The sequence below is a fragment of the Hypoxylon trugodes genome (genome assembly GCF_022578975.1).
Source record: "Hypoxylon trugodes strain CBS 135444 unplaced genomic scaffold F4822scaffold_10, whole genome shotgun sequence".
Taxonomy (NCBI): Eukaryota; Fungi; Ascomycota; class Sordariomycetes; order Xylariales; family Hypoxylaceae; genus Hypoxylon; species Hypoxylon trugodes.
Window position 1 is genome coordinate 1,998,293 of NW_026250025.1, and position 10,349 is coordinate 2,008,641.

Here is a 10,349-nt window from a genome sequence, read left to right on the forward strand (position 1 = left end):
GGATTATGTCGGTATCTTGGTATGGGAAGAGGTGTGGATGGGAATTTCTAAATGCGATGTCGATTGAAAGAGCTATTGTATGATGGATTGTGATTGATTGAATGAAAATGAGTGGATTCAGCTTTGTGATGGGGGGTGATTGTTCTCCAATCAATTAAGGTTAGTGCTAGTACTAAAGTATCTAGGTACATACGGAGAAGTACAGTCACAGTAAAAATACGGAGCCTTCCGCACTTGCATTTTTGCACTTTCGCATTTTCAACGCAACCAACGGACGGTTTTCTCCCGTCATTGATTAAGTCTACACCCCCTCCACCTCATAAATACTACCCCCCTAGCACCGATAGCCGAATACTACGTAACGAACTTTTAGGAGGGGCTCTTATCAAGGGGATCCATGATTTTCAGGGTCCACTGACGTCGTACCCACTTGAATTGATACTTCATTACTTTATTACCTACATGTGATAACCAAAAAAAAATAGTCATGCGGATTTAAAATACCGAATTTGATTTTATTTTCGATTATTTCCATTCTCGATCCTACTGTAGATCGATGCAAGAATAAGAAAAGGAAGAAGCGAAAGATAGGTGATAGCCAGCTAGGTATCTAAGTGCAGTGCAGGTATATAGGTATCTTTAGCGCATTTTTTCTTCATCATAAAAAAAAAAAAAAAAAAAAAAAAGAAGGGTTAGGTAGGGGGAAAAAATAATATCATGCGCCCATAACTCATCGCTAAAATATCCCTGAATAGTCCCAAATGTCACCGCAAAATTTACCTAATAATAAAGGTAGTCCTCAAATATGTGTGGACGCCTTGCGAAAATGCATCACCACCTAATGCCCCCCAATTCAATAACCCCCCGCCTAGTGTAAGGCCTGTATCATTTTTCATAACGTAAGAGCGGTTAGATAAGCGTAGCCGACTTATTCACCATGCGAGCCGGCTTGGTCGATGAACACATCTCTAGCTTCCCGGCCGTACTTATCAACAGGTGGGAATCTAGCCCTACGCTCTAGATCGTCAAGAGGTAAGAAGGATCGGATGTACCTTGACAAGAAATAGTTAGCTTATAGTTCCTTGTTTCTAGTCGCGTGACAACAATCAATAATTTCAAGAGGAGTTTAGCTTACTTGGAAGTGCCGTTGTCGCCTGGGTTATAATCCCACGCTTCAAATTTGCCCTTGTTCAAAGCATCCCACACAAGTCTTCGTGTCCGTTGTGACAACAATACTTGTTGAGTGATGGTTTCGAAGTCCCAACGTGCCTTTGCTTCGGCCTCGAATTTCTCAAACTTGGCCTTGGATTCTTCTTCTTCAGGCGTCAATGCTTCTGTCTTGTTTACGAGCTGCGCCAAGTTGACAAGCTCAAGAGGATCTCGTTCAAGGTTGTATAGTTGTGGGGGGTCGGTTGGACATGTGATGTATTTCCAAGGTCCCCTTCGAATCATCATGTAAGGACTAATGGTTCCTTCACCTGTGTATTCGGCGATCACGGTATCATGACCCTCTCTTCCCTCAAGGTGGGGAAGTAGAGAAAGACCGTCCATCGGCAGGCCGGGTATCGGTTGCGTTCCCACCAAATCGCATAGCGTCGGAAGGATGTCCAGAGTTGACACGTTCTGTGTAACCCGATGAGGGGTGAACCGTCGGGGATCGGAGATCAATAGAGGTACTCGTACGGATGACTCGAAGTAACTCATCTTATACCTGAAAGAGCCATTAGCATTGACCCCTCTTCGCATGCGCTTGTTATCTTGCGACTTACCAAAGTCCACGTTCCCCGAGCATATCACCGTGGTCTCCACTGAAGACGACGATCGTGTTTTCGTCTAGACGGCAATTCTTCAATACGCGAAGAATGCGCCCAATGCAATCATCAACGTAACTGACGGCACCATAGTATGCTCGCCGAGCTCGTTTGATTTGATCATCTGTGAAGTTCTCATCCCAGAGATCGCACACTTTCATCAATCTCTTGCTGTGCGCATCTTGTTCTTCTTTGGGTATCTTAACCTTTGGTAAGGCGATATCAACATCTTCATATAGATCCCAGTACTTCTCCTCGATCGTGTAGGGGTCGTGGGGGTGAGTAAGTGAGACCTGTGGTAACGATAGCTGTTAGTCAGTGGCTTATAATTGCATTGAGACTAAAAGGAGGGGTTGTTCTGTTGGTTACATACCGTCAAGCAAAAAGGTCGCTTATCCGGGCCCTCACGAACTTGGTCGTACAAGAATTGAGTAGATTTGTACATAACTTCCTCATCATAGTCCAATTGGTTGCTTCGAACACAAGCTCCCGCTTGGAGAATAGAACTTGAGTTATGGTACCACTCCAATCGTCTATCCGGTTCATCCCAGTTGACAGCCCAACCGAAATCTCCAGGATAGATATCGCTAGTAAGACGAGTCTCGTAGCCGTGGAGTTGATCTCCGACAAAGTGCATTTTACCAGCTAGAGCAGTGTGGTAACCCTTAAGACGCAAGTAATGCGCGTAAGTAGGCACATCGCTTCCTATTTGTGAAGCATTGTCGTAGGCCCCGATCTTCATGGGTAATTGACCAGAGATCAAGCTCATGCGCGAAGGAGCGCAAAGTGGCGAAGGGCAATAAGCCGAGTCGAACTGAACAGACTTTGCTGCTAGTCCATCAAGATTAGGAGTCTTGATTTGTGATTCTGGGTTGTACATCTTTAGTTGGGGGGCAGCCAATTGATCCGCCATGAGGAAAAGGATGTTTGGGAGTTTCTCAGAAGATTCATTGGTGCCATTAACACCGTTGGTTGCTGGGGCTGCCGTTTGGTGAGAACCGTTAGGCGTTGGCCCCGAACGAGGCATAGAATCGATATCAGGAGCCATTATGTTAAGTTTAAGACTATAATTGTATTGAATAGGCTACAGAGTAGCAAAAGAGTAATAGACTAAGAGAAGTTGAACAAGACTAGGTAAAGTAGAGTTGAGAGGACTTAGTACAGCCTTATTTAAGAACCACAACAACAGGAAAGGTTGTTGCTATTAAGTATGAAAATAGGAGAAGTTAAGGTAGAAGAAGAGGAAGAAGAAGAGAGGAAACAAAGAGGATTAAGTAAAAAGGAGATTCTAGGTCAAATTAGCGCGAGATAGTTCCGACAGTCTCTTGCTTGCCTGACTGTAGTTTTGGTCTGCCTATTCTCGGAGATTGAAGATCGTGGAGTTTGGCTAAAACGCAACCGCTTACGAGTAACAATACGAACCAGTCGGATCTGATTGTGTGGTTATACATGGGGAATCCGACCTTGACTGCAAGGGGAAAAAGGGGGGAATCGACCAATGCGAGGTGAATAAGGACTATTTAAAAAGCCAAGACTGATGATACACCTCCGGGATTAAGGTACCTGGAATATTTGAGGAAACATCGAAACATCGTTACGAATAAAACCGAAAAATATCAGAACAAACGTGCGTTTGTGGGATCAACTAAATCGGGATCGTGGTTGGCGTGATAATGGCGAACGATGGTGAAAGATGCGCTAAAAGACACCGCTGGTTTTTTTCCCCGTGGAGCAATACAGCGGTACCTATCTGAATACATGTAGGTATTGATAAAAATACCCCAATGTCTTTTTTAACTATACCTAGACCGGCGTGGTTTAATTAACCCACACTCCGTCAACCAATCAACATAAACCTTCTTACTTGTCTCTTCCCCTATTGGGAATTGAGTCGTGTGAATGATTCGCTCGGCAATGCAAGGGGTTGAGATTTAACTCCGCATGAAGATATCACCCCCAGATGTATACGTATCAATATGTATACCTATGCATCGCTAAAGAACTCGTACCCCGGTTTCATCAGTTTTAGTTGTTCCAGTAGTACGACTTTATTACCTCTTCATGTCTGAATAATGGTTAAGGTGTATTCGGACTAAGATGACCTTTGGAAATCTGGGGATACTGGTAAGGATATTACGATTCCCTATCATCATGTTCCATACTATTCCATACTAACGGATACCCATGGCAACCCAAGATCGACTGACACCTTGTTATCTGATCCGGGAAATGTATAGGTACGAATACGTACAGTTGTATATCTGATACTGTATAATAAGACGGTGTACATATTCTGTAAATTGTATATGCACGTGTGTATATAGGCAGAACATTTAGGTAATCTTCAGCTCACTTACCAGTACTACACTAATAAAAAGAAAATAAAATGAATTACATCAGCAACAATCACGTCAGAGTCCATCAGTTTCGCGCAAGACCGCCAGCCGCACTTTAGGCTTTGACCTCAACGTTTGTTCATTACCTGATAATATAAAGAAACGCAGGGAACATCTTAGTTAAGTCCAGACTCGACGCCCTTCGTAAGCCAGCCAGACCAACGTGGGTGCGGGCACCTATCGAGATTCGTCCAAACCAAACTTTTTGCGAATCGAAACGAACACGGGAACAACGGAAAGACGTGGCGATGCAGCAACCAGCAACCAAAGCTAGTGTATCGAGGACATAAAAACCCCGGAAAGATTACCAGCACATATCATATTTCTCATCATCCAAGCCTAACCAACATGCTCCATGTGACTACCGGCCCCGATCTGCATCGGCTGTCGGCGTGGGAATCCTTCTCATAACCACACCATGTATTTTTGCGTTTTTGCATCTTGCCGTGACGGATCTATTTCCCAAATAGATACGGAAGCGGAGACGAAAGGGCAGAAAAGTGAGAAGAATAATTCCCGCTCGTATGAGCTATATCCTACATAGTCATACCTGACACATAGATAGTCACTTACTACGTTGTTACCCCGTCCTAAGACATGCAGATAGATATTCGTTTTCTACCTTCCTCCTTTTTTTCCAGCTAATAACGGCCAGGCCAAGACGGGCGAGGGGTTATGGGTAATACATGACATGTCAAAGTATTTGATAACAGCCAAACCATTACCAAGAGTGGTAGAACCAAATAAGAAGCGAGGAACGCGGCAAGATAACATATGTGAGTGTATTAAATAGTCTGGGTCTAAAAAAGATCATCCTGCTGCAACAATCAACTCGACTCGGGGCTAGGAGAAGAAATTTAACCCCTGCGTCGTGTTGTCGGCCCCTTACTCTTGGGGGTGGCCGAAGACACACCGGTACTCTGGCTGCTGGCTTGAACTGGGACAGATTCCTTCATCTTTCCTCTAGCCTTAGCAGATGGCGCATTCCAGTAGTATATCATCTGAGCAGCCAGGACCAAGTTCAACGCGAAACCTGCCACGAAGCCGTACAGGATCAGCTTATCATCCACCTCTTGCAACGTTGTGAAGATTCGAGATAACGAGCCGGCGAGATAGTTAAAGACCTACATAAGGGTATCTATGTTAGCTTGCTCCAGTTCTTTCTAGTTTATACACGTCAAGTTGTGGGTTGTGGGTACTTACGGTGAATGCGCTGAGCTGGCCGGTCCCGCCTTGCTGATAGATAGCAGCAATCTGTGGGATCTTGCTAGCTACGCCCAACACGCCAGCACCAGCTTGCAGATAGCTCAAAGTTTGCATATCCAGGATTCCGCCGTTGAACAGGGTGACAACACTGGTAGCTAGAGCAGCGACGAACAGGGCTGCGATACTAGCTCGGCCGCTGTAGTTCAGAACTAACACGGTGATGATCACATTTTGGCCTAGAATCAAAGCGGTTTCGCCGTAGGTGCTGAAGGGGAAACCATTTCGGAAGTTGTAGGCGAGCGAGATAAGGTAGGAGGAAGTTTCGAGTAGGTAAGATAGGAAGCTGACACCGGACGAAGATTGAGACTGAACGAGCTTGAGAATCTGAGGAACCTTGACGATAGACGAAGCACCGATGATTCCGATGCCAAGACCTTTGGAAACAGCTAACTTCAAGCACTCCGAATCGGTAGGATCGAGTTCGAGGATTAAGGTCTTGTAGCAAGTATCACCGATGATAGATACTCCAAGATCACGAATAGGAGCAGGTAGGTTGTTGGTTATAGGCCGTAATGGCTGTAAAGCACTTTGTAGGGCCTCCATCGTGGACGTTGTTAGATTTTCGTGAAATACCCAGATAGATTTTGTGTGTTGCCCTTGATATACCTCAAATAATTAGATAAGACCACGTTGAGGTCTTTAAAAAAGAGAAATTAGGTGAGGCTGTGAAAATCTTAAAAATTTGAGGCTAGCTGGCGCAAAATGATCTGACGCGATAAAAAAGCGAACACGCCCCTGGTACGTAATAAATCAGAAGCAGAAGGTATCCAATGTACCTAGGTACACGTGTGACCCTGTCAGCCGGTTCTTTGTGTGAAGGCTAATCTAAAATAGGATTAGCTTTGGGGAAGATGCGCTAGGACCACTTATGTCATAGCCTATCTTTGTGTCACTTTAACTTCACTCTATTTCACTTTACATTTTCTACTTTTATTTTATTAAGAGCTGCAACTTCAACTTAACAATTATTTGTGCTATTAGTATTCGTGCCAACAATCGGGTATCATTTACTGGTATCAAACCCAGAAAACATAGTGTCTGAACTATTAAAAAAATACAAATGAAAGATGTCCATAGCAAAGCGTAACTTAGCCGAGCTAACTCTAGCAGAGCAAAGTCGAGCAAAGATCATACCAGAATCCACAGCCTTCTAAAAGAAAACTGATTGTCACCCCAGGCCGCCCACCGATGGCAACGGCCTGGACCTCTCGGCAGCTTTGAACCTAGCGATGAGGGTCTTGCGATTCTTCAATTCGCGCGCAGGTACCCAAGTGTTATCTGTGGGTAAATGCCCAACCCACTTCACGAGATACTCACGACCCCGAATTCCACGGCGCCACCAAATAATTCGCTCGGCTACCCAGTCATCCATGTTTGTTTTGTCGTCAGTCTCGTCAGCTACGTCAGTCGTGTCGAGCTTATGGTACCTGTACGCACGTACTTTCGAGCGTCGAGAGCTGAGGTTGTAAAGAAATTCAACGTGGGATAAGGCTTCGCCACGCTATAATTGTCCGTGAGTATTTATCTATAGCCTAGAGGTATTGAGGTAGGTAAACGTGGGAGTAGGATACTTACGCTCCATCCAGTCGTGCGCACCAGCGCATAGGTGGATAATGCTGACTGGTATTCGGCTCGAGTCAAGGGGAGACGCGCACTGGCTAGCTCGCTTTTAACGACATGGAGCTCAAGATTAGTCAAGCAACTATGGATATCGGTTAGCCATCGATCCATTTCGAAAACTTCATCGAATGGACGGTATTTGTGCCTCAAGCCCCATGCCTTATAGTAAAACGGGAGTGTGTCTCCCATCTTCGAGGGTATACGTCCTATGCGCTTAGGTCTCGGCTGGATCGCAAGGCCACCATCTCCTTCATCGTCGGCGAAGTCTATCGCGTCGCCAGTTTCTGGGTTAAGCTGGAAGCCATGCCCTTGCTGGGTGGAGGGATTCGGGAGTGGGCCGTAGATGGGAAGGTCGGACATTTTCTAGGACTTGGTTATTGCCGTTAGTGCGCGAATACTGAAGCCTCTGGAGTATGTATCGTAATGGGTATCATGTCTGGGCATGACAGGGTATGACACGGTGTGACACGGCCTGATGAGGATAAATGAGCAAGAGTGGATTTACTTACCGGAGGTAAAGTTCGACAGTAGAAAATATTACGAGGAAATGGAAACGGGCACTTGGCCTAAATTGGTGACCGGTGTCGTTTCGACTTATTTGATTGGAAGAGAAGTATATTGTAGGAATAGGTGTTCAAGGTGATCGTGTTTAAGATTGGATTCGATGAAATAAGAGGGACTCGATTATATAGGCCACTACCAGCCAGCGGAATCCCTAGCCAGAGTGAAAAGAATGGTCAAATACTTACTAGGTTCTAATGCCATTAAGGTTTTTGCTTTGACAGGCACCGGAATATAATTTGTGGCGTTGATTCGTCTGTTCGCTAATATTAGGTGCCGTACGAAAATGATAACACATTCAGTACCTAGGAACAGACAACCAGCTAGAGGCCTAAACACTCACGGTGTACGATCAGTTTACTGCGGGAGAAGTATTTAGGGCGCCTTTCTCGAGTAAACCAGCCGCCCCTTTATCGGCTGTTGCCGACTTATGCTTTCCCCTGTTTTACCCATACGACACTGGCCGGGCCTCTTCCATAGGGCGATCCGGTACCTATTTTACCTTCATGTCGTATTTTGGCGGAGGCGAATACGCTCAAGGATGCTAAATAAACAGTATCCAACTAGTAGATGTATCCAGTCCCAAAGCATAGCGTGGGTGGAAAATAGGAAAACGAGTCCATATAAACTGCCTAGGTATCTCACCAACTTATCACGAAGTTATCGCGATGTTAGGAAAAACACATGTTGAACCACACCCATAACTTCATGCCATGCTTCTATTCCTGCTCAAGCGTAAGAGGCCCACGCCTACCATCCCTCACTTGAACCCCGGTTTAGTCTACATCTTCTTGGTAGTCATCCGGTAATTCCTCAAATCGGCCTTGCTCAACGGCTGTCCTTACCGGGTTCTCAGCCGATATAATTCCGTTTGCTCTCAACCTATCGTAAAACTTAGTAATGTCCGAGTGTATGAGTGACTTGCTCTTACCTTTCAAACAAGATGAATAACCTCTCCGCCTCTCTTTCCCTCTCTTCCTCGGTCATAGGAGGGGCATCAGGTTGTCGTTCCCTGTCCAGAAATTGACCAGTAATAGGATTAACAGGTCTGTTACCCCCAGTACTAAACGCTTCGGAAGCATTTTGAGGGACTGGCATATTCCTATTGAATAAGAACCCTGATGCAAAGCCATACCCCACATTTTCAACGAATTTCGATGCGTCTTTATCTGACATATCGAAGAATAAGTTTGATACCGTTTCGCGTAATGAAGGTGCCAAGGGATTCGTCGAATTCTTCAGGAGCCATGATGGTAATGATTCAGATCGACCAAGAACCTGAGCTCTATCGTCTTCTGTTGGTAGAAGCTTCGTATGTATTGTGTACTTTACATCTGTTGGTGCGTGTTCATGGATTGAAGAAATCACGCCGAGTAGGGGTGTGACTGTTGATTCTAGCTCTCCCTCGCTATACGCCTTTGTCGCACGACCCAGCAATTCGATTAAACGGTTTGCCAAAATGCCTGGATCGCTTTGAGGATATAAGGAGGCCTGTACGTCTTTGGAGCCAATTTCCAAGTTGAGGAGGGCATGGATTAATGAGCCAGTTGGAGGATCTAGGGGTTTCAGGGCTGGGAATGAGCCCTTGCATAAGATAGTGACAATGTGTGGTATAGCCGCGGTAAATGATGAGATTCGAGAGCTACAGTAATGTCCGACATTAAAGAGAAGTTTTAATGTTTCGGTGAGTGCCATTACTTCCATAGGATCCGTACTCGAATTTTGCGCACTATACCGTTTCGCGTGTCGCTCAAGATTCTTATTGATAGAGTCTGCCAATTGATGTTTGTCGATAAGTTCGGCCAAATTCATGTTGGTGCCATATGTTGTCAAAAAGAGTAACCTAGATGCTAAAAACTCATCATCACGGTTATCGCTTTTTAGCTTTTCGCACAGCTTGGCTTCATATCCGAGGTTAACGAATACCTGCCGCGCCTGTTCTTTTAGAAAGAGTGTATTGCATAGGACTCGCATAGCATTTCTGGATGTGGCACTTGACGGGCTATTGAATGCATGTCGAGTAAGTGTTTCGACGCCCTTGGAACTTGTGAGCTTTCCGGAGCCTCCAGCTTAGATTCACCACTTACCTCTTTAGCAAATATAGGATCTGCATCTCTCGGGTCTCTACCGTAAATTTTGAGCTCTTCCAGGGCCGAATCACGTTCTTATATCATGATCAAATTAGATATGCTGGCTATTTCACTCGGGTAGGCAAGGTAAACAACTAACGTTGAGGGAGCAAGCTAACAGTTTCGAGATCCTGCGTTAATTTCTCCATCAGGCCTGTAACAGCGGCCAGTTTTGCTGGGTGTTCCGTAAGCATCGTTACACATCCGTGGGGAATTCCATCAACTAACCAGGCCCTTTAAGGGCTGCAGCTGCAGCAATCTGTGGGTTGGGCTGAGCCATCTCAGGATGAATTAATAATTCCTCTGAACCAGCTTTTCGATTACGTGATGACGAAAACAACCGCCAAAGCAACCCTGAACGGGCCAAGGGGGACTGTGGGGTCATAGTAAGTAAGAGAGTCAGATGGGTTGCGGTCGGCTTGAAAATGCCAGTAAAGGGAGGATAGAGAAGCAGATAAGAAAGTGTTAGACGGCTGTGATATATACATATCATCCACTACACTACAAGATCGATAATTTATTTATGATGTCGAATAGACAACATACATGAAGTGGGGTTATATCCC

At 45.2% G+C, this 10,349-nt stretch overlaps 4 protein-coding genes across 4 annotated transcripts; all 4 read right to left on the reverse strand.

Annotated features, from left to right (window-relative positions):
• Positions 1–708: 708 nt before the first annotated feature.
• Positions 709–3,430, reverse strand: F4822DRAFT_65906 (choline-sulfatase). Its single transcript, XM_051463828.1, has 4 exons — positions 2,185–3,430; positions 1,770–2,104; positions 1,136–1,711; positions 709–1,052 (listed from the first exon to the last, which is right to left on the reverse strand). The coding sequence occupies exons 1-4, from the start codon at positions 2,857–2,859 to the stop codon at positions 929–931; spliced, it is 1,710 nt and encodes a 569-aa protein (XP_051310085.1). The 5' UTR covers positions 2,860–3,430; the 3' UTR covers positions 709–928.
• Positions 3,431–5,064: 1,634 nt separating this feature from the next.
• Positions 5,065–6,016, reverse strand: F4822DRAFT_438846 (mannose-P-dolichol utilization defect 1 protein; the record flags this gene model as incomplete). Its single annotated transcript, XM_051462568.1, has 2 exons — positions 5,065–5,331; positions 5,411–6,016. 2 exons carry the CDS (start codon positions 6,014–6,016, stop codon positions 5,065–5,067), a joined length of 873 nt encoding a protein of 290 aa, XP_051310086.1.
• A 625-nt stretch (positions 6,017–6,641) lies between these two features.
• Positions 6,642–7,453, reverse strand: F4822DRAFT_434249 (uncharacterized protein; the record flags this gene model as incomplete). Its single annotated transcript, XM_051461978.1, has 2 exons — positions 6,642–6,974; positions 7,049–7,453. 2 exons carry the CDS (start codon positions 7,451–7,453, stop codon positions 6,642–6,644), a joined length of 738 nt encoding a protein of 245 aa, XP_051310087.1.
• Positions 7,454–8,430: 977 nt separating this feature from the next.
• Positions 8,431–10,168, reverse strand: F4822DRAFT_438847 (guanine nucleotide exchange factor; the record flags this gene model as incomplete). The annotated part of the gene is made up of 5 exons (XM_051462569.1): positions 8,431–8,536; positions 8,586–9,691; positions 9,742–9,818; positions 9,884–9,958; positions 10,012–10,168. 5 exons carry the CDS (start codon positions 10,166–10,168, stop codon positions 8,431–8,433), a joined length of 1,521 nt encoding a protein of 506 aa, XP_051310088.1.
• Positions 10,169–10,349: the final 181 nt, after the last annotated feature.

What these genes read in the sequence shown, in the direction of transcription:
- F4822DRAFT_65906 (XM_051463828.1), bottom strand. Translation starts at nt 2,859, where the DNA reads ATGGCTCCTGATATCGATTCTATGCCTCGTTCGGGGCCAACGCCTAAC. An exon ending in AGCGACCTTTTTGCTTGACG is followed by an intron (nt 2,105 to 2,184) that starts GTATGTAACCAA and finishes TCGTTACCACAG; the next exon opens with GTCTCACTTACTCACCCCCA. An exon ending in GGCGACAACGGCACTTCCAA is followed by an intron (nt 1,053 to 1,135) that starts GTAAGCTAAACT and finishes TTTCTTGTCAAG; the next exon opens with GTACATCCGATCCTTCTTAC.